Source organism: Danio aesculapii, chromosome 4, assembly GCF_903798145.1.
Source record: "Danio aesculapii chromosome 4, fDanAes4.1, whole genome shotgun sequence".
In the NCBI taxonomy this organism is placed as follows: Eukaryota; Metazoa; Chordata; class Actinopteri; order Cypriniformes; family Danionidae; genus Danio; species Danio aesculapii.
In genome coordinates this window covers 42,223,971-42,248,015 of record NC_079438.1, presented here as the reverse complement: position 1 = coordinate 42,248,015, position 24,045 = coordinate 42,223,971, and the positions used below count along the sequence as shown (strand labels likewise).

At 38.5% G+C, this 24,045-nt stretch overlaps 1 protein-coding gene across 5 annotated transcripts in view; it reads right to left on the bottom strand.

Moving 5' to 3' along the window:
• Positions 1 to 24,045, bottom strand: part of sox5 (SRY-box transcription factor 5) — a 224,903-nt gene that overhangs the window by 64,426 nt on the left and 136,432 nt on the right. For 3 of the 5 annotated variants that reach the window (XM_056455711.1, XM_056455715.1, XM_056455712.1), the window contains exon 1: positions 9,265 to 9,500. The exons of the other annotated variants lie outside the window; for them this stretch is intronic. In XM_056455711.1, coding sequence (XP_056311686.1) covers positions 9,265 to 9,302 — 38 coding nt within the window. In that variant the 5' untranslated portion in view covers positions 9,303 to 9,500. Of the gene's footprint in view, positions 1 to 9,264; positions 9,501 to 24,045 lie in introns of those variants that run through there. 5 annotated transcript variants of the gene reach the window in all.

Genomic DNA, 24,045 nt, shown 5'->3' with positions numbered 1-24,045 from the left:
GATGACGGTCTGTGTTCCTCTGATACCGGCAGGAAGAAAAAGCATTTATTAAATGAACTCTCTCTCCCACAATGCATGGGGAGGAAAAATGAATATGCTCTGGTAATAAGATTTCATCTGGCTTACGGCATTGCCTAAGTGCTTTCATAGACGCTTCTCAGCCTTGGGGCTAGTGTTACTATGGCCCTGGGGAATAAGTACCACTCTTTTAAGAGAAAAAGACAGACAAGGATGAAGAGAGATGGAGAGAAGTACTTTTATTTGGCTCCTACTCTGCAACTAAAAGAATTGGCAAACAAATTTATTCAACTGCTGTGTCGTAGTAACTTGGCTTTCCTCCATAAGCTGATTTATAAGCGAAGTTCTGAAAGCCTATTTCTACTTAAACATATATATTTCTTACAACTGCGACTATGACCTCAAGTCACACGTCTCACAATTCTGCTTTAAGATTTTACAATATGATGTTACAGTTAAAGTCAGAATTATTCGCCCCCCTGAAATATTAGCCCCCTTGTTTATTTTTCCCCCAATTTCTGTTTAACGGAGAGAAGATTTTTTCAACACATTTCTAATAACTGATTTATTTTACCTTTGCCATGATGACAGTAAATATTTGACTAGATATTTTTCAAGACACTTCTATACAGCTTAAAGTGACATTTAAAGGCTTCACTAGGTTAATTAGGTTAACTAGGCAGGTTAGGGTAATTAGGCAAGTTATTGTATAACGATGGTTTGTTCTGTAGACTATCGAAAACAAATATAGCTTAAAGTGGCTAATAATTTTGACCTTAAAATGCTTTTAAAAAAAATTAAAAACTTCTTATAAAATATAATAAAATAAATAAGACTTTCTCCAGAAGAAAAAAATATTATCAGACATACTGTGAAAATTTCCTTGCTCTGTTAAACATCATTTGGGAAATATTTAAAAGAGAAAAAAAATAATCAAAGGGAGTTTAATAATTCTAATTTCAACTGTATATCTCATCTGATTATTCTGCAAACAGTATTACAATATAAATAAATTTTATATATAGTATTACAATTTTGACGATTGCTTATAATTATCTTTTCTTCATTACTCTTAAAATCGTTCATGATGTGACTCAAAATGACCATTAATTTGGTGCTTTATCTTACTATTTGTTTTGACTATTTCTGTTGCAACTGTGACTCATAGTTTTGACTTGTAACTTTTTTTTATCTGTTTGACTTTATCTTTTTTGTTTGCAATTATTTCTTGTAACTGTGACTTGATATCTCACAATTGTGACTTTCTCGTGATGACTTTTAGCCACAATGTTAATTCCTGTAACTGCATTTTTTCACAATGTGACAATATCTCACAGTTGTGAATTTTAATGTAATTCAAACTCACCATTTGAGTCTTTATTTTACTTTGAACACTTCTATGAAAAACTATGACTGCAATGTTACATCTCTCAATGATACTTTGAATTTATAATTACAATTATTGGTCTTTTTTTTTTACTATTTTGAACTGTGATTTTCTCATAATGATACCTCACAATTTGAGCTTTATTTCTCGCTATTGTGACTAGTGTAACTGCTACTTTTATTTCTCACAATGTGACTTTATTTCTTATAAAGTGACTTTATAGCCAACTGTCACTTTATAACTCACAGCAGAGATTTTATTACTGACCTTACAGCTCAATGTTAGTCTTTAAAAACATATAAACTTGTTTAATACTATCTTTCAATGAATTTCTTTAATGTTCTGTGCTGGTCACTGAGACTCAGTGTAAATGCAGTACAAAGTAAGAGCAATAGTGAGGTAACACTTTTTGCTCAAATATCCTTCTTCAGCTAACATCCACAGTCATGGTACACTCCAGGTTTGCGTGTGTTAAATGGTCTGGTCTGACTTAGACGCCACATCTGGCAGAGCTCCTGAGTGCTGCTAAGGTTTCTAGTTCTCTCATTTACTGCTTATTTGGTTAAGATTAGCAGTGAAGACAAACATCATATAATGTTTCTAACTGTCTGGACGGGATAAATAAGACTCACCTCAATCAAGTGCAAGACTGGCGGCTATGGAAATGACGAAGACATGCTTTAAACAGTCTAGACTCACATTATAGATGAGAGGGAATGAAGACTTAAACAATAAACTGTCATGCAGATGTCATGTCACATTATAGTGTCTGACAGCCACTGATCTGTCATAACAAACATGAACACAGGTATAAACCTGAGTATTAAAAGACTTGATCTGTGTTCAGTTGGCCGTATGAATGTGAAAGTGTGTGTGGGGTACCTTGGCTGTATGCTGGTTCACACTGGGGCAGTAAAAGCAGTCAGTGCAGCTGTATAAACTGCAGTTGGGCCGTCAGAGCCGCACGGCCTGTCTGCCCCTCCACCAGCACTCTGTTTACTCTACCTCCAGACACTTACACACACTGGGCCCTTTTGTTTCACTCCGACACACACACACCTCTGTGCTGGTTTTTTCTAACACACCAACCCCCAACACACACATCAGAACTAACAAAGACACACACATGACCCTCATCTAAACGTAGGCCGTCCAGAGCGGGTTCTTATTAGAACTAGCAAATTGCTTGTCACATCTAACTCGAACTGAGAACCGTTCGCGAGACATAAATCAGTGTAACGACTAGTTAGACCTTCAAAACAGATTGTTATCAAATAATAAACTATATTAAAATAATAAAAAGTGCAAAATCGTAAGAAAAAAAAAAATCACAAAAACATTTCAAAAGTATATTAAGTTTTGGTGTAATCCTATTTAAAACCAGTATTGCTCATGATTCTTATTCCAAGGGCAAAATACCTTGCACAAATATTCAGGTGAGTGAATCTTTCTGTATAAATATATCTTCAACATTCATTTCATGACTAATTTGCAGCTGTTTCCTATGCACGCACCTTTGCCATCTCTTTTCCGCTCTTCCCTGCCTCATGCACTTTTCCTATCCCCTTTCTCTTCCCTACTTCCTAGCCAGCCCACTGACAGAAGCTTTTCACAGCTCCTCTTGAGCAATAAAACGTCTATTTTCCTGCGAGCCTTTGAAGTATAATTACTATACAATTCTGCTCCCCGGGTGAGCAGGTTATAGCCACTATTTCATTTAAAGTTGGCAGACCTGTCGTGGTGGAGAGTCTACATGAAACATTTAAAGCTTGTCGAGATGTTGGGATTAAAAAAGAGAGGGTTTTATTAAGCAGATAAATTGGCAGAAAAGCTGGTCTCCAAGGTCATAATTAGCAGCCATTAGCATAATTTCACTCCATCCTTCCACGCTTCCAATAAAGGCCGCTCTGCCAAACACACAGACCCTGTCCACTGACACACACATACACGGCTCGCTAACACAACACAGGCGCACAAAGAACAGTCTCTGAAGCTTTCTTACAGGCTAGTCATGTCTGCTTATTTGCATTGTAAACTTTAACAGCGGTCTTCACTCATTATCTGGTGGATTAATAACTTTATTGCCATTCATTTTCACAAGGCTAAGCATTGTGTTATTCATAAACAGCCTTGAATATCAAAGCTTAACATGCTGATATGGGTGAGGTGACTAAACACACAGTTATGTAGGAACACAAACGATGGCGGTATTATCTCCAAACACCAGTATTATCCAGGTTAGGGGGAATTATCAATGAAAATGCCATTACTTTTTTCACATTTAATAAACTTCAGCATACGCACCCTGTCCCACTGCGGTTGAACCGCAGGTCTAGAGGCTAACTTTCACGGCTAATCGTTAAAAGCTAATGGCCACCCCACCGGTGCGCCGCTTGGGCCCCCTCCCGCCGGCCGCATGTGTTAAGCCCAGATTAAAGGCACACTTCCCCTTTGAGCTTAGACGCAGATTGAGCGCGCTCCTAAGTCCCTCTCATATCACATGTACATTTCTCCGCAGACGCTAATCGTCCAAAATACAGGGTCCATTAAACAGCGGAGTGGAGCTGCACTTTAAATACTGAATCTAGGAGCTTTACCTAATCACCATCAGCAGTGGTTAACACTCCAGAAGTGCCTCTAATGACAGGACATAATTTAGAGGCTAAACGTGTCACATACGCACACACTCGGATGTGCGCGGCCCACGGAAAAACTTGTGCGATGATGCTTTGTGGATGTCGCTCACATGTCTGTGATCAAAAACATTCAGAGTGGTTGAAGGCCACCTTCTGTTGTTTTAATCACAATAACAGTATGATAATACATCCTGTATATTACATGCAAAAACAAGCAATTACCTATTGCACATTTTAGCAGATTTCTGATTTAGCTCACTTGAATCGAATGCAAAACATTACACCGGGTGAAGGTAAATTCCTGTGTAATATGATTATGTGATTAGGAGGGTCAGCGCTTCTTTGTTATCAGACTGTGGGAATGAAACAAAGTGTGTCCAAAAGTTCAGACAATCAGCCCGTTCAGCGCAGATAACAACAGCAATGCCTTCACTAGGAAACCGAGAATACCTCACAATCCACTCAGACATAGAAGTGCTCATCCCTCTTTCTGCTCTTTATCTTACACTCCCAGGACGATAAATTCCCGTCAGGACGTCCCCCTTTAGCACAATCAACCGTTTGTGTCCAACTCATTCTGTTTTGAACAGTCTTTTAAGTATATTACTTTACAGCTATTTATAGCGCTCACAATTTTTCTCTCTGTGGGAATGGAGCGGCCGGCAGTGGGACGGAAGCGAAGAGCGAGTCAGAGAAAGTGACTCCGTTCAAGTAAATTCATCTGTACTAGAACTTGTGAGGGCTCTTCATCATTCACACCATCATCCCTAATAACAGTGGCACTTGGATTTTCTGCTGGTTGTTGCGCAGGACATCATCATGTTTCTGCTAAACGGTGCTAAAAAACCTTGCAGATTTAAACAGCATTCAAACGTCAGATCAAGTATGCTACTAAGATCTGTATTGGATGTCAATAGAGGTTTAGCATCACAAGTAACTTCTTAGCAGAATGCAGAAACAGCAAACGTGTCTGAAAAAGCACTCATATGAACTTCTTTAAAAAGTCAACCCCCCCTTCAGAGTCACTGAATAATAATTTCACACAAGCGTACGTGTTTCTACATACACACATTATTCACACACGTACTCAGAGAAAACACAAAGCCGCCTCTGTTTTCTCCTCTGACGCGAGGGCTGCAGGGCCACCCCAATTTCCTGTCCAGCGTCGCTACAAAAGGCAAGAACACAGAGCCTAATGTCACTGTCAGCCATTACTGTTTAGGCATGGAGGTGAAGTCACACACACACAAAATCAAAAGTCATATGAGCAAAGTGAAAACAAGTCCACTCGCACACACAAATGCATAATAAGCAATGGTGTGCGTTTGCCGCTGGGTGGACACAAGGAACCAGCGAGTGTGTCGTGCCCACAGCGCCAAGGCAACTGCTGCATCAACACACACACACACACACACACACACACACACACACATATACACACAGAGGGGGTTGCCAGTATTTTAGTCATCACTTCATCCGTCTGCATAGTTTCCTGTCATCTTTCATCTCTAATTATTTATTTCCCTGGACTGACTCATGTTTTCACTGACATTTTACATATTACACACACACACACACGCACACACACACACACATACACACACACACACACTAGAAACTTCTATGAAAACTTTCTCAGGCTTGTTGTTTGCAAATATGATGCCCTCCCTCAATTGCTTATCCATCGTGATGTGCTCCCAGAATCCCCGGCAGCTGTTAAAATGGGTGCTGGTATAATTTCCTCCATTCACAAACAGCAACTTATTTTAATCGAACACGCTTTAAACATCCGTCCTTTACTTTTATGTAATGAGCAGTTATTTTACGGCTCTGTATTAAACAAATCAATTACAAGAAATTTATTTAGTAGAGCAGTCGACTGAGTTTTGTTTTGTTTCCCATGATGCAACAGTCTGGGCCTTCATCTATGACCTGCATTATTCTTCTCTTGATAAATAAAGTTAAACAGCACAAACTCAGTTGCCCTGTATCTCTCAGCGGACATCCCGCCGGTCAGCTGATCGCACGGGGAGGTCTGGGAGACTTCTGAGAGGGGGAGGAGGAAACACTTCAGCATTCTTCTCTGTGACCCTCCTTTCTCTTCATGGAGACACGGTTATCAAGCCGCTGCGAGAGCTCATAACACGCACTACACAATAGAGCCAGTCTGCAATGAATGACCCAAAGAGAAGATCCAGAACCTCCATCAATCAGACAGAACACACACACACACACACTAAAAGATTTCTAGTCTGTTGCATAAAACTAATTGTAATTCCTATAGATGATCCCACACAAAATGTATCTCTTAAAAAAAACTTCAGCAATGGTAGAAAAAAAGACGACTTGATTATTTTCTCCAAAAGGGACGTCCCAAAATGACCCAAAAAGGGAGTATTCATCAGACTTAGTTTCCATTTGGCGACAGATGTGTACCCAAACAGTAGTTAAGTTTATATATATGAACATGCGTTTGTTTTTCTATCATTTACCTTTGACGTCTATTATTTTTTTTAGTCTAAAGATATTTTACATCCCCTAAATGTAAACCAAAAATCAACCTTTCTAAATTAGGACAATATTTAGCATCTATTAAGCTGTTTAACTCAAGGGGACAAGCCGATCCCCAAAGCGGTCATTTAGTTCCCTTGAGATTCACTTTAGTAATACAGTCGTAATATAATGTAGTCCCTAAACTGTATCCTTTTTTTTTGGTTATAAATAATGTATAACTTCAACCTTAATCAATTATTTTTATTAATAGATCCATGTTTACTTTGTTTACTTACAATTAAATCTTTGAATGTCTCTAAATGAAGCTTTTTTTTGTAAAATTTTGTTCATTTAGCTCTATGTCCCAAGTATACATGTTCCTTTAAGTTGACACTTTACATATTCTACACAGCAGTTTGCATGCTGTAATATGTGTTAAAGTGACAGAAGTAAAGGCCGTCTGATGGTTTAATCAGTTTATCTTTGACGCAAAAGGAATCAAAAATTTGAGTGCATCAGCTACACATTTGTCACCAGATCAAGCGGGTGTGTTCAATCACACCCGCTTAGTGGTGAACGAACCCACTGTTTTCTGTGTCGCTTCACCAGGAGGAATTGACTGACCCAGAGACAGACAGAGGGAGAGAGAGAGAAAGAAAGTGAGAGAGTGAGATGTAACACAACCATCCATTAAAGGAGGGAGACAAATGGAGAAGTGTTAAAGTCCCCTTTCCCCCCTCCTTCACTCACTCACTGTCTCTCTCTCTCTTTTTTTGAGGAATGTGACAGTTTGGCCACACAATCTCCTCTTTGCTCCTCCAAGAAAACTAAACTCAACCAAAACACCACACCACCAATAATAATAATAATAATAATAATAACAATAAAGTACATAACATTTTGATATTTATAAAGAATACTCGTTTAAATATATATTTTAGATATTTAAAATTAAGAATGTACTATGTTTTGATAGTAGAGCAACAATAATTTTAATATTTATAATTGAATAACATTTAATTTTGTTACTTTAGACGTGAAAGTGTTCACAAGTGAATAAACAACGAAATAATAAGTGAATAAAGTGTTTATTATGTTAAAATCGGATTATTGCAAACATTTTAAAAGCATTTAAAGATTTAAATTCAATGTTTAATTTCAAATAATTAAAATTAAATTCAGAATTATCGTTTCTATTTAATAATTCAAATCAAGCAAATGCTTTAGTGCCCTAGGATGTCAACATATGAAATACAAACACACACACACACACATACACACATATATACACACACACACATATATATATATATATATACATATATATATATATATATATATATATATATATATATATATATATATATATATATATATATATATATATCTACACTTTGCATCACCATCATTATCATGATTTCCTCTTTTCTAGCTCTCACATTTTCTCACTTTAAATCATTAAATTGTTTTTTTCTGCCCTAATTATAAATAAAAGCAGACTTACTGTGTTTTAGAAACAGAGAGGAACAGAACAGAAAAGACACACAGCCACACATACACGGGCAATCACTATGCTTTAGCTCCTACACACACACACTCACACAGTCTACATGCTTTTTAACCACTGACAGCGAGCATTACTGGAAAGTAGAGTTTAACCATCCTTTTCTTCTAAGTCATTGTAATCCCTGCATTTATCACTATACGTTCTGCTTTCCTATGTAATCCTTTAAATGTTTAATTCCTCATAGTTGTTGTTATCTTTCCTGCCCCCCTACTCTTCCTCCCCCCGATGATTTATTAAAAACACATTTTCCTGACATATAAATGTGTTCTTAATTCAGGGATAAAACCCCAGAGTTTATCGCTGAACAAAAGATTAGTTTCATCTGGTAAAACAGTGCAGTGCTCTAATGCAATAAAAAATGTGTGTGTGTGTGTGTGTGTGTGTGTTAAGGGGTGAAGCTCGCATTAAAAATGAGTATTATGGGTAATCTTCCCTATGGAGCTTTAAAGTCAAACCTTCTTTATTCAGCAGCAAAGCCACTTTTGTTGACATATTAAAGTAGGTGAGAACATTTCCCACCTCGGACCACCACAACAGAAGGCCAACACAGACATCTGGCCACAGTAAAACTCCAAAACAACACAAACAAGATTAAAACAATGGACAAATGGGGAGGAAAAAGAGACTTTGTGAAACAAGAAAGTCTCGCAAAAGTGAGCCGCCATGTGTTTAAGTTGCCAAGCATGTTACTCAGAAGTGCAACTTAGAGAGAGAAGAAAAGAAAGGTTGTGCCAGGGAAACACTGACGGGAGAGCACAGACTCTTATCAAACACCATCTAAAACACTTACACACACATGCACGCAAGCACAAACTATACAAACAAGCAACCATCAGTGCATGTAACCTGTTAGACCTGATGCAAAAGAAAAGACATTTACTTAGTTTCAAAGTGGAATATTCAGAAGACGGACCCATGCTCTCTTGTGAGTGCGTCTATAAACACACACTCACATCTAGATGAACTTTCTTCTCTATTGTAAACCGCAGACAAATTCACACATGGCCAGCTCAAAACATGCCACCCAAACTATTAAAGTAGCCTGTTTCTCACACTAACACACACACACACACACACACAGACTTTCTCCTGCTCATCTGCCTGTCCTTCTCCGGGCGCAGCTTGGAAAAGTGTATGTCTCGTGTGTGAGTGTGTGAACGTACCTGTTAAACTCCTGAGGAAGCTCAGGCTCAGTAAGCATGCTGAAACAAGGGGTCTGAGATGCAGGAGTCCTTCCACGGCAACATACGCGTCCGACACGCAGGGACCTCCGAAAACACACACACACATACACGCACACACTGCCTGGTGCTCCTCTAACCTCTCGCAATACCAAAGACTGTTTCTGTTTCTCTCCGCTGCACACACACTCTCACACGCCGATCCTCGCACTCCCTCCCCTCTCTCTCTCTCCTTCTCTCTCTCTCTCTCCACCCCTCTCTATAGCTCTAAGCTGCTAGATCGCCTCTTAAAGGGCCAGAGCGTGACATGGTGTATCGCGGAGCGCAGCTTTACACACACACACTCATATACACACGCGCAGCAGCACTGCCCCCTTCCTTCAGCCAGTGTCCCTCTGTTGTGATTCTGATCAGATACACAAACATGACCAACACACACACTCAGTTTGCTTATCTGAATGAGGATGTACAATTTCATAGGCTTCTGTTGTTTTTAAATAGGTGATTGAATTACTGCAGACTAGAAGTTTTTTTCAAGGATTTAAAAAAATAAAGTATAATATGAAAATATGAGTCATAAAGAATTTGCCAAAACTTCATAAAGCAAAAAATATGGGAAAATAAATCTCACTATTTTGTATTTACACACTATGTTCCTTCAGTCTAGAAGGTTTTGTGTTTAAAACATTACTTTTTACACTTAAATAATCAAACAAAAAACTCAAATAATCTAAACAAAAACAAAACAGAAAACCAATTAAAAACTGAAACCAAATTTTACGTAATCACACACACACACAAACACACACACACACAAACATTACTCATTTCTGCTTGAAGGAATAGCTCACCCAGAAATCTTTTGTCATTCACTCAACCTCCACTTGAACCAAACCGGTTAAAGTCTCTTTCTTCTGCTGAAGCAGAAAGAAGATATTTTGAAGAGTGATTTTGATAGGTCGTTTTATTGTCTTACGTTTATTGTGGCTACAAGATTCCAAATCAATCAATACTGTTTTCCAGGATTCTTCAAAATATCTTCAACAGAAAAAACATGGTGGCTCAGTAGTTAGCACTGTCGCCTCACAGCAGGAACGTCGCGGGTTCAAGTCCCGGCTGTGTCAGTTGGCATTTCTGTGTGGAGTTTGCTTGTTCTCCGCGTGGGCTTTCTCCAGGTGCTCCGGTTTCCCTGACAGTCCAAAGAAATGCACTATAAGTCAATTAAATAAACTAAATTGGCCGGAGTGTATGTGAGCGAATGGGTGTTTGTGGATATTTCCCAGTACTGGGTTGCAGCTGGAAAGGCATCCGCTGTGTAAAACATATGCTGGATAAGTTGCCTGTTCATTCTGCTTTGGCGACCCCTGATAAATAAAGGGACTAAGCAAAAGGAAAATGAATGAATGAGAAAAAAAGATTTGAATCCGCTTGAGGGTTTGTAAATAATTCATTTTAATTTTGAGTGAACTGACCCTTTAAATGTCGCAAAGCTGTTCATTCAGTTTTGCAGATGTTAATATAAATACAAAACATCTTTTTCTTCCTCACTGAAAACGGAGGCCAAACAATGGTTCAATTTTCATGAAATCACCCTCAGCAGAGAGCTTAAGCACATCAACCACATACAAACATTTTCAAGCAAGCTGTGTGCTTTGTGCTTTCACAGTAAAACACACACACGGACCCTGTCACTCTTTATTACAGAGAAAGAGAGAGAGAGCTAGACAGAGAGCGAGAAGGAGCTATTCTTTTAAACGGAGGAAAGCACGTCTGACAGATTGAAATACAGCAGCAAGACTTTAACGCTGAACTTTAAACAGAGCGTCAGTCTTTCTCAACCTCCTCACACACACACACACACAAACTGCAGTCAACTTTCTGAACACATTGCAGAAACATTCAGTGTACATACACACATGCATAGACACTATTCATACACTGAAAAAATGGCATAGAAACTATTTTCATGGCAGAAACTGTTAATAAGTTTCACAGATAATTAGAATTAGCATTATATAAAAAGTACACACAGACTAAAACAGTATGTTCTTGTAAAATATACTCCAATAATCTTTAACTCACTACTTCAAATGATTTTTTTTGTCTCCTGTAGTCATCGTTATAACACAACAAAACAAGTCTTTGTTTGGTGCTTTATTCATGGTAAGAATGAGAAAAAATTCATGTACTTAATCCAATTTATTGAGTAATTTAGTGAACTTAGAATAGCACCGTGCCCTGACCTCTCTAACAAACACTGCAATAACGTTGTTAGAGTATTGTGGTAACATTATTGGGGCATTTTCCTGTTGATCACTGAGGAAATTGTTAGCAGCATGACAATGTTCAAGACATAAACCGACCTGGCCTGACCCTCGCTAAGATTGTACGCTTACAAAACGGCTCTTATACTTATAAATAACCAGGGTTTTGTTTAAAAAAATGTAGTGCATATTACTTTGAGTTGGTAGAAAGGCAAAATTCGTCTTGTAGTTCTGTTCAATAAGCCACACAGTTTTGTTTAGGTCTGTATTACAAACTGCACAGGTCAACATGCTTGAAATAGTTTAATACAGGGCTTGTTTAAATGTCTAACCGAATCATTATTATGCTTACTTTTAAAAGCATTAGCCGAAAGTGGTGACAGAAGACAGCATATCGTAGAGATGTTTTAAAAGGAAGAGAACATAGTGAATAAAATGCACACACATACATTCTGTACATTGGAATCCATGCATACACACCAGCAGAAGCGGCACATTAATTAGCTTTTCTCAGGTAGCAATTATCTGTAGTTAAACATTTTAATGATCTTTCGAGTCAAGGCTGCAAGGTGATGGAGAAATAGATGAAAAAAAAAAAAAAACGAGTTGAAAAAACATCAACAACAGCCAGTGAGACAAAGACGGAGAGCAGAAAATCCATCAGAACAGGAATAAAGAGCAGTTCCAAACAGTTTCATCCACGTTAAAAGCTGCTATTGATGAAGATGGCTTTTTAAGAGAACGGGAGCGTGAATGGAGAAGGCAGGTGCTTTCAAGGTTCAAACTCTCCAGATGGGCTTATTTGCTCAATTCCGACAAATCTACAAACTTCACTTTTCTAACGGCAGCCTTTTATTTGAGAATACGACACACGCATATGTTCAACACAGGCATTTGCATACATGCAAGAAAATGCTACCAACGTACAGAAAGATATGTGCACGTATGCCCAGTCGTTATCTGTTTATCTCTACAAATACAGTACATGCAACCAGCACACGCACACATGCAAACACACAATAGGTCCCTTCAGCAGATGTGTAGTGTCCAAGCCCCCTCACAGCTGTGCTGCATTAGAGGCCCAGAGTAGTGAGGGTCTGACACAGACAGCCAGTAAACAATTCCCTTACACTGTTACACACACACACACACACACACACACACATGCCACTTAAGATCAGTTATTATTCCCTAAGAGGCAAAATCAGAGAGGTTCTTTAGGTTTGTGAAGGCCGTCAGTATTTATTTACAAAAGCAAACAGAAAAAATGGGGTTGAATTGTCATTCTTTACTCAACCATAAGCTGTTCCATAGCTGTATGATTATTTATGTGTAAGAGGTGTAAAAACTGTACACCCCCTCCCCAAAATTGATGCAAAAATCACAAGGTGCTTAATTTTTTAAGTATTTAAAATAGTATTATAAATCTTCTGAAGCCATATGACAAGTGATAAGTCAAGACAGAATATTTTGTGTATTTATTTATATTGCAGTTACACTGAATTGTTTAGCAGAAGCTTTTGTCTAAATGACTTACAAAAGAAGCAATCAAATCAACAAAAAAGCAAAAGCAGTTGCCAAATAATCTAACGTAGTACATGTAGCAAGTTCTGTTTTAATGTGTACTAAAAATAAGAATATAAAAACAAAATAGAGTACTAGTTACTCCTCACCACTGTCGCCACTGGCTTGCTTGGTTTGAGACTTGTGGAGCTGCGCATCGATGGATTTGGTTCTCAGTATTTGGACTATCAGCAGTGAAACTCTGAAAACTGGACTGATGCACTTTCAATTCACTAGAACTTCTGTGTTAAGTTGCTTTGACACAATCTACATTGTAAAAGCGCAATAGAAATAAACATGAATTGAATTGAATTGAACAAATGCTTGAACAAGGAGCAGAGTATCCTCCATCAGAAAATACCTAATCTCCTAACTGTTGTTTAGGGAAGATCTGCTTGACTGGGCAGTTCTAACAATTTAGTTCAATGTAATTCAGCTGATCGTCAGTTTGCTGTCCTGGGAGCTATAGTTAAGCTCCTAGCTTGATGAAGAGCTGTGCTTGTTGAAATTAAAAGAAGTTCTCACTTGGCAAGGCTGAGTTAAAGGTGACAATGACGCCTTCATCCAGCAAGAAATGTCTATCCAACTGTATAGCAGTGATAAGAAAAACTGTTTCTGAATGACAGATCTAAGTACTTCTATGAAGAAGTAGAGAAGTAGTCTAAGAACTGAGCCCTAAGGCACCCCAGTAGCAAGATGTTGCAACTTGGACACGTCGCCCCTCCAAGACACCCTAAAAGACCTACCTGAGAGGTAAGACTCAAAGGACTGGAGTGTGGTTCTGGATTTGAATCTAGTGGTAAACCTTGTCTTAATTAAAAGAAGAGAAATCCAGCATGATGCTGCTCTTGATATTCTCAGCGACAGAGAGCATTAGCAGCTCTTAAACGAGCCCATTTTCTTTAGCGTGTGTTCATTTTTTGTGGCTGTACAAACAAATGTTACTACATAAACATTTACAATATAAAAGCAGTCCAATCAAATTTGTGCAACTACCTCTGGAAATGGATGAAAGTGGACAAGCTTAATGTTTTAGATCCTGGATTAGATGTCACCACTTGTGATCAGATTGAAAAAGCATCTTAATACCAATGCAATACAATAAAAACTTGGCTATAGTTTGTACAATGGTTCATTTATAATTTTTCTATAATTATTTTGAAGACCAAACAATGTATGTAAAGGAGCAGCCAGAACATTCCAGAACATTTCTCCTTTTTTGTTCTGCAGAGGAAAAAGTCATACAGGTTTACAATGACATTAAGGTGAGTAAATAATGAAATTTCATTTTTGGGTGGGCTGTCCTTTCTTGAATCTGTACTGTAGCCCATCTCTCATTCAGTTCCTTTCTTTTTCTCTTTGGCTTGTGTGAGGTGTGTGACAAGGTTGTGAAGTGTGTTTATCTGGACTGTGGGAGAGGAAATCTCTGTCTGATGGCTGAGTGGCAGACGAGAGAAGCCATTAAGATAGAGTCCTTATCTTCCCTCCTCAGCAGAAGACCGCCTTTACACACATATTGAAACTCTCTGTCTGTCTGCCTCTGCTGCTGTCAGTCATCTTGCAATGGTAAATATCAATGTATCACAAAATACACAACAGCTGTTTTTCTCAGTTTTACATGTTGGCAGTCTATGGATGTAATTCACTGTTTAATCCACTAGGCTTGTCTATATCACTAGTATTACAGCAGTGAAGTCATCATTGAAAACAGTTGCTCTGCTTAACATGGGGGGTTGAATTAAAAAACAATTATAGTCTTTTTTGACTCATGAATGAATATAATATTGAATAAAAAAATTCAATGATCTTTTTTCATTGGTCCCTGGTTTGATTAAGAATCTTTGGATCTGTAAAGGTTAAAACTCCCTGACACTTTATGATATACTGTTTTAGAGTCCTAATGCATACAAGCCATACATATACAGAACATACATGAATATTAACACAACCAAACGTTTGCCTCTCTAAAAGTCCAGTGAAGTGTGGGTCTTTTGAAGCTCTCAGTAGGGGAAGTCTATTCACAACCTGGAGGGCAAAATTACGCTTCATTTCACTTTCAAAGGGACATCCTAACCTAACACAACTCTGCAAAACAATGCATTACAACATCATCACACCACTACAACTGAGAACTGACAGTCAAGAACCAGTATACTGGATTACAGGTACACAGAAAACAGTTGTTGTGTGTCGCTTCGCTAACAAGCCTGAAACAAGCTCTAACAGACTAAACTACTCTGCAGCACCAGGCCTGGGAAAGAATAGTGTGAATGAAAGGGAGAGAGAGGAGAGGAAAGAAACACCAAGTGTCTTCGCGCCATTAGAGCCGCGATGGAGCGCTGCATGAGCTCAAATAATGACAAACGATAATGCCCCCGTCCATCCATTCTTTCATCCCTCTGTTCATCTACTCATTCGTCTAGTCTTCCTTATTACCAAACTGCTGTGTTAGACTTGTTTTAAAAAAATAGTTTTAATCAGCATGGATGCAATCAATTGTTTTAATTAAAAAGTTACAGACAATACTACCACTACTTCAAATGCATGCTGTTTGTTTAAGGTTTCTATATAGTAAAGGGACATTTAAAATATTAAAAAGCACAGCTGATTTTAACCCTGAAAATAAGAAACCTTACTTGAGAATGAGTAACATTCAAATGACTTTTGAAGGCTCATGTCAGCATCACTGTTTTTACTGCATTTTATTTTCATTAAATAATTGCAGTCTTGTTGAACAAATAAAACTTGTTATTGTTATAGCTATGTACTTGGGTTGTACAAGGCTGAAGGCTCAAAAACCTGATGGTTGTTCAGCTTTTTATTCTTTTGCTAATCTCACCAAGCAAAGCTTAGTTTCATTGAGTGAATACACTCTGTCACTTAGGCCCCGTTTACACTGCCAGTTAAATATGACCCAATTCCGAACTTTTGCTCATATGTAACACAGATCGGATCTGTTCTATGACAGTATAAACACGGAAAAAACACATGCATTTAGATATTCAGAGATTGGTTTCAGGCCTCCTTCATATGTGGAAATAAACCGATATGTGACAATTCGACTATCATGTAAACAGGCAGATCAGATTTATTGAGGCTTTCCATTTTGTATGTCATTAAACTTGCGACAATGAGGTACTTCTCCACGGTTTAATGACGTAGAAGGAAGAGCATGTGTGGAGGTCATCTGCCACAATTTGCTCGCACCAGACCCGAGATCTCTCTCATACCCACAAATTCCTCTGAATGGTGGAGGACACCATATATAAACCATAGGCGCAAGCTGCGATGATGGCCCCTACCCTCCTCCACCTCAAAATCATTTTAAAGTTGGGCCAACTTTGCATATTTTGCAGAGCTAAAAGCAAGACAATTTCTTCTATCGTGGCTTGTGTGGCACAGATGCTAGAACCCGCCTTTAGGCATGCTCAGGCATCGTAAATTGTATAGCAAGTGTAAACTCATGAATCGTATATGGGCCACAATTAGAAGAACATGTAAACATGTAATCTGATAGAGGCAACAAATCGGAATTGGGCATCAAGACCTGACAGTGTAAATGGGGCCTTATACAGTGATTATAAAATAATATATCTTACCTCTGTCCTGCATACTCAAGAACGTGTTTCTACAGTTCATTCATTCATTGATTTTCTTTTCAGTCTCTTTATTAATCAGGGGTCGCCACAGCGGAATGAACCGCCAACTTATCCAGCACATGTTTTACGCAGCAGTTGCCCTTCCAGCTGCAACCCATCACTTGGAAACATCCATACACACTCATTCACACACATACACTACGGACAGTTTAGCTTATTCATTTCACCTATACCACATGTCTTTGGACTGTGGGGGAAACCGGAGCATTTCTGTGCACCCAAATCAGTGGTGACATCACACAGAAAGGAATGGCAATGGAAATGAAAGCAAAAGAGAGAAAGCATCATTGAGATGATTCTCCACAGTGGCTTTGTGCTGCTCCTCTAAAGGTCCATCTGTGAGATGCTGGATGGAGCAAAGCTCTCAGATCTCCAGCCTGCAGCTACAACACCTCCTCATCCTCCGCCTGCCTCCACGCCTCTACTGAAGCTGCCACTGCATTCGCCTTCACTTGACAGTGAATGAAGCAAAGTACAAAGCTATACTCTCAAATGAAAATAGTTTATTGTTTATAAAGTCTATATTGTGTCTACCTGAGAAACGTCTACTAGAATATATTGTTCAGGGTTATTGCTTTAATTTACAACTTGTTATAACATCTGCATAGCTGAATCAAATGAATTCTGTCTGCACTTTTATTCAATTGAACTGAATCAACTCAAGCTGTGTAGTATGACACAGTTTTTCTTATTATGTTTCTTCTTGATTTTTTTATTCAGTTTTGAACTGAGCCAATGATGAACACTAGAGGTGAATAACACCTGACTTTTAATCTATAATTTGATTAGATCTCATTCGATAAAATGTGCATTTTGAGACTTGAAATGTCTCAAAACTTTGAAAATATGCTACCATGAATCTGCTTTGAAACAGACTGCATTGTTTCAAATACTACACAAATGAAGTGACATGACTACATTTCAGATAAATGCATTGACTGTATTTTCAAATCTTAGAATCTACATGGAATTGAGCTTCCGTACATGTGAGACTCCAGTGTTTTTCTCAAGAGAAATAGATGACAAACCGGAGACTCTGTTTGCTCTCGTGTCATTTTATTGCCGTCTAGGAAAAACACTCTGTCGATATCAAAGGGATCTCCTTTGTATTCTTTCTTTCCTCTGGGGAGAGAAAGTTAAGGTACGGCAGTAGTGTTCCTGTTTGTTCTGGGGAACTATAATGTTTGCAGTAACTGCTTTTGAGGAAGCCGATTAGCCTCCGAGGGAGAGTGAAAAGGAAAGAGAGGCAGCAGGAGTTCTGAGGGGAACAGCAAACAGATCTTTCTCTTAATCCTGTTCACCTGGAGGCACATCCTCTCTTTCGTTCTCTCTCTCTTGACTTTCCCTCTACCACCCAGACTCCTCTCCCTCACTTTCTGTGTAATCCTCCAGCCATGCTTGCTCTGCATGCCACGGGCGTCCCCATCTATCCTGGACCACGATGCCAGAACACCCATTCTGCCCCCTCACGTTTCCCACAGCCAAACACTCCAGTCTGCCCACCACGGCCCTGTCAACTCCTGAAGACTACAAGCTCAAAGACCTACACCACGTCCCCTTTCCAGCCAAACACCTGACACTGCTGACCCTCAGAGCGGCAAATCTCCTAGACTACCTAACAAACACATACGGCCAACACGTGCCATGCCAAACTGTCAGACATGGTGCCATGTAATCTCATCCAAACATCCTAGATCCTTCCTTACACACACACACACACACACACACACACGCACACACACACACGCGCACACACACACACACACACACACGCACACACACACACACACACACCATCTTAGACCTGCCAAACATCCAAGACTTTTCCCCATTCCCAGACTGCCAAATACCCTCAAACACTGCCATACAGCATTAACTTCCTCAGGGAGGATTCTGGGAATGCAGAGGAAAGTGGGAAAACAGAAAAAAGGGGAGGCAAGAAAGGAAAAAAAACCCAACTAAAAACAGAATAGACTGTACTTTTACAATGTAGTGATTATTATTTAATGCATCGTACTTCGTGTGATTACTTCTGTTTTTATGTACAGCTAGTTATTAATACTGTAGCCCATCCTTACCCATGGTGTAACAATGACGTAAAACTTCTATCTATCCATTTATCAATACATCCATAAATTGTATATTACATGTTCGTAAGACTGACCAATTAAGCATATCTGACATAAATAATATCTATTAAATATGAAATAAATAAATATTATATAATTATCACATCCCTTTATATGTAAAAACATTGACAAATATCCATTGAAAACTAAATATGCACTTCCTACTTATACTAACTACTATAAATAAATGTTCTTAATAGCAACATATATAAAGTCATAGTAATCATAAATAATAATTACAGCTATTGGTTTGTTAAAAAGCAATCTAAGAGAGTAACTGACAACTATCCATGGTTAAATTAAAATAGTGAAATATACCAAACAAATTTTATATTAAAAACTGTTGCAAATTTAAGTCTTTTATATATATATATATATATATATATATATATATATATATATATATATATATATATATATTATAATTTATTTTATTATTGTTTTTTTTTAGATATAATTTTTTTTATTTATATTTGGCCTTTTTGCCTTTATTAGATAGGACAGTATTGAGACAAAGCAAGGTTGGAGAGAGAGGTGGGTAGGGTAGGGAAATGTCTACGAGCCGGGATTCGAACTCAGGACGCCCTGACGTGCTACTGCACCATATGTCTTCCATATATATTTTTAATCCATTAAAGAGAAAGCTTACAGAACATTCTCTCATTATTTACACCCCTTCACTTGTCATAAACTTGTTTGAGTTTTGAGAAAGCAGAAACTACTTCCATAGTATTTGTTTTTCTTACTATGGGTGCCAGTGCTCACAGATTTTGAGCTTTCTTCAAAATGTCTTTTTTTGTGTTCAATAGAGAAAAAGAACTTATAAATGTTTGGAACTACTTGAAGGTAAGCTAATAATGAGTAAATTTCATTTTGGGGTGAACCATCCCTTTAAGATCATAAAATGGCCAGAAATCGGCAAATGAATTGGCCTGACCAACAGATGTGTCACTCTTTTTTACCTTACAAAGTCCCACCTTACAGATCAACACACAAATAAAGCATGTATATGTGCTCGTGTATGTTTGTGTGTTATCAGGTCCATTTCCTGTGATCCCCCTCTGGCACACAGATGGTTAAACCCACCCATCACAGTGCAGGAGGGCGGAGGAGGGGCACACACACAGGGCACAGGCTACAGATGGCACAGAGGGCATCGCCAAGCAGACTGCATGGCACAAGGAGGGGAGGGGACCATGTGTGTGTGTGTGTCTTTGGGGTAGACAATACCCTGGTTGCAGTTTACGACACTACTACCAAAAAGTGAGCACCTTCACCAAGACACTTGTGTTTAAGTCTGAATTCTGCTCTGGTGTTGGTACTTTTCATTCTTTATCTCTTTCCCATGTCACTTCTTCTCATTGTAGAATCTGTTTCCTATGCCATGCACTCTTTGATATTCAACAACGACTAATTCCCATCTGTTCGCTGATCTCCACGGGCACCCCTTTCATAATTACGAACACTTTTGATTGTTTCGTCAGTATAGTAAATACAAAGCTGTACTATTACATGACATGTTATAAACTGTAGGTGGCAAGAACGTATTACTGGTATAAAATGCATAGAATTTTTTAAAATCTTAAAAGACCAAATTCTGTCCTCATCATATGCATATCATGATTGTCAAGTTTGCTGGTTGCTCCGTTCTTTGCCCTGAACTTGAGCTTTTAACTCAGAAAGGCAAATAGCAGCATAAAATTGCTTTATATGGCTTGAGCACTATATTTCAAGTATTCTGAATGTGAAGAAAAGACTGTATTACATGCATTATATAGGTTGCATTATTAGATACAAATAATCTTAAAAGGATTCTCTTAAAAAATAATAATGACCTGTCATCATTTATTAACCTTGACTGCATCGAGTCAGGCAAGAGTTGAAATAAGGCCAGAACAATTCAATTGAATAACCATTCCACTTCTATGATCTGGATCAAATAAATAATTGAAAAGATTCTAAATAAATAATTGTTTTGTTCACAGATATCACAATACTTCTCATGAACGTGTCAGAAAAAGAAATGATTGAGATTTTCAGTGAATGTATCTCATTTAGTTTCTCAGTCAATACTTGTATGACTTCAGAAGACTTACATAACATAGAACTCACATGGAGCACTAATATGGCAACCTCAGAGCTCATTCAACGTATATATGCTTAAGTAAATCATACATTTTTAAACAATAAAGTTCATTAAAAGAAAGGGAAAAAAAGAATTTTTATTGATACATCACAGCTTATCATGAAGTCAGAATTTCAAGCATTGCTAAATGTCCAGCTCCTGTTTCCTCTTCTCTCTGAGTGTGTAACAGAGGCGCCATGTGTTTGGGGGAAAATGCCACGTGGGCAGGAGTCAAACAATAGCTTGCTCACACAGGTGACATCATGTCATAAACGCTGCCATTAAGAGAGCGGGGCCATGACTGGGTTGCCATGACGGTAAGCAGACCACAGAGAGGACGTGGCACGAAAGCCCCCACTGCTCCTGCCAAAACAGCCATAATCATCAGGTGTAGTTACACACATACACACACACACATACACACACATGCACACGCACACACACCTCTATCTGGTCAAGTGCTTGATGAGAGCCATCTTGGCTCCAAATTCCAACATTTCGGTTGGCTTCCATATGTAAACTCAAACCACAGCAATTTTCCACACAAAACAGCCTCATTTCCTCGGTGAAGACATAAGATGCTCTTCATTCAAATCAAGCTGCTATTTTGGAGAGTGAAGGAGTAAAGGAATAAACAGGTGGGTGAACAAATGATTGAGTGAATGTATGAATAATCAGCGGCGCTTCAATAATGAGGATATTTCCTGTCAGCTTTCAGGGGCTGAAGAACAGATGTACCACACGCAGCAGATGTGTGCCGTTGGAAACACATCTGAAAGTTCATCTTGACGGAGGTCCTTTTAAAAACACTTTCTGTTCAAACATTGTTTTGTTTTTTTTTGTTTTTTTTTTTGTTCCTCGCTCCTTGCTGCACCATGCTAGAGCTGGCCCGGGGAGGAAAAAACGGTGGAAATCTTTGGCACTCTGCAAATCTTTGAAGCGATTTGGAGAGAGATGACTTACGGAAATTACGAGCGTATCGTCAGACTCCAGTTTGAATGCACATGAAACACAACAGGGGAAATTTTCCTCACAGATAAGTATGCAAAACCCCACAAAAAACACACCCCCACACTAACAAACCCACATTTGTTTGGACCGAAGATGCTTTAGGTTGAATTGGGAAAAAAGTCATAAAAATATATTGTTCTGTCAGTCAAATATTTGGGTTTGGTTTTGATTGTGCAATATTACAATTTATAATAACAGTTTTCAATTTAGATATACTTTAAAATGTAATTTATTTCTGTGATGTCAAAGCTGATTTCTCAGCAGCCTTTACTCTAGGGTTCATTGTAACATGATCCTTCAGAAATTATTCTAGACTGATTTTCTGCTCAGGAAATATTTATTAGTTTAATTTGTCATATATTTCTTGATAATTGGTAATGGAATATCATAATAATTGATCCTGATTGGTCAACAGGGACTATAGAGTCAAACACCTTCTACATAATTGTTCACTGTTGTCACTGGAAACCAAGACAGATATAATCAAATCAGTCTTCCTGGGTTTATTTTCGTGATAATGACTAGCTGATACTGTAGTACATTTTGCCGTAACTGGTTTAGAAACACATATGTTACATATTTAACAATGGCATAAAGTTGTCAGACAAACAGACTGTCAACAATATCCAAACACAAATAAATAAGAGTATTTTTTTGGGTATCTCTCTAAATTACAGTACAGAACAGAAGTTTGAGAGTTTCATCTTTGGATGGCATAATGGCCATGGCTTTGTCAAGATGCTGTGGAGTTCCCAGATCACATGGATTGTGAACACACACACACACACACACACGCATACACACGTACAGTGGTGCCTTTGTAAGTGAGGGCTGTGTGAGTATGATCTCTGTGGATATCCATTGTGGCGCCCATGGGAGCAGATGTCACTGGCATTCTTTCAATTGTCTCTCTCTCTTTCTCTCTCTCCCTCTCTCTCTCTTTCTCTCTCTCTCTGTTTCTGTTCAGAGTGCAAAGTGAACACCAGATGGAGAGACAGCGTTTTGTGCTCCAACTCTAACTGCTCATCACAATGAACACTTACATGTGATCTGCGAGGCTGATTTTCTTCTTCTTTTCCTTCGCTCTTTCCCTCCTCATCTCAAAGAAAACAAAAGGCATTTTTTCTACTTTTAACAGCCTTCTCTTTTCCGCTGTACAAACTCACAGCTCACTGTCTCTGAGAATGGCGTTTGTAGGGGAGTCCCTCTGCTGGGTTTACAGTCAGACGGGTGTATTATTTCATTAAGTGCTTTTCAGCCCTGAGGGGGATTTGGGGACAAATCTTCAGGCTTGGTGTGACAAGGTCACAACCTCTGGTAACCTCCGCCTGTCACCACAGACAAAACCTCATTCTCCTGCCTTTCAGTCAACAGACATTGGGGATGGACACGTGCACCAATGAACTCAATCATAACAGCAACGATCAGATCAGTGTCACAAATAGTATGCATACCAGGTACTCAGGTAGGAGTATCTGTTGATTAAACCAAGTCATCAGACGAGTTATATTAAGAGAATCTCTTTTTTGGATTAAGATGAATTAACTCTTGAATGATTGAGTAGATAGTCTATGTCAAGTTCATGAGTAGTTTACATTTACAAGGATTTACAAGTATTTGGAATATTTACCTGTTGAGTATGTCACTAGGTGAATGATTTACCCATGAACATTTTGAGCACCTTTGTTATTTACTTAAAAAGATGGTTTATTTTTCAGTTTCTTGAGAAGATGAAGGATTCATACCCCTTAAGTAGTCGGGGGATCAAGTTACTAAGCAATTGAGTAAATTTATCTTTTGAGTAGTTGGATAATTTACACCTGTCGAGCTCAGGCAATTGACAAATGGCGTGGGCGCAGTATTACAAGTCAAGATCACGATTATGTAATACGAGCATGCGAATATCGATTTCCTCTGTTCGTGCACAAAACTTCTTGCACGCCCTCAAATATATGCTGCTCAAGTGCAGATTTTCTTGTTCGCTCTTAAATAATTGGTGCTGAAGTGCGATT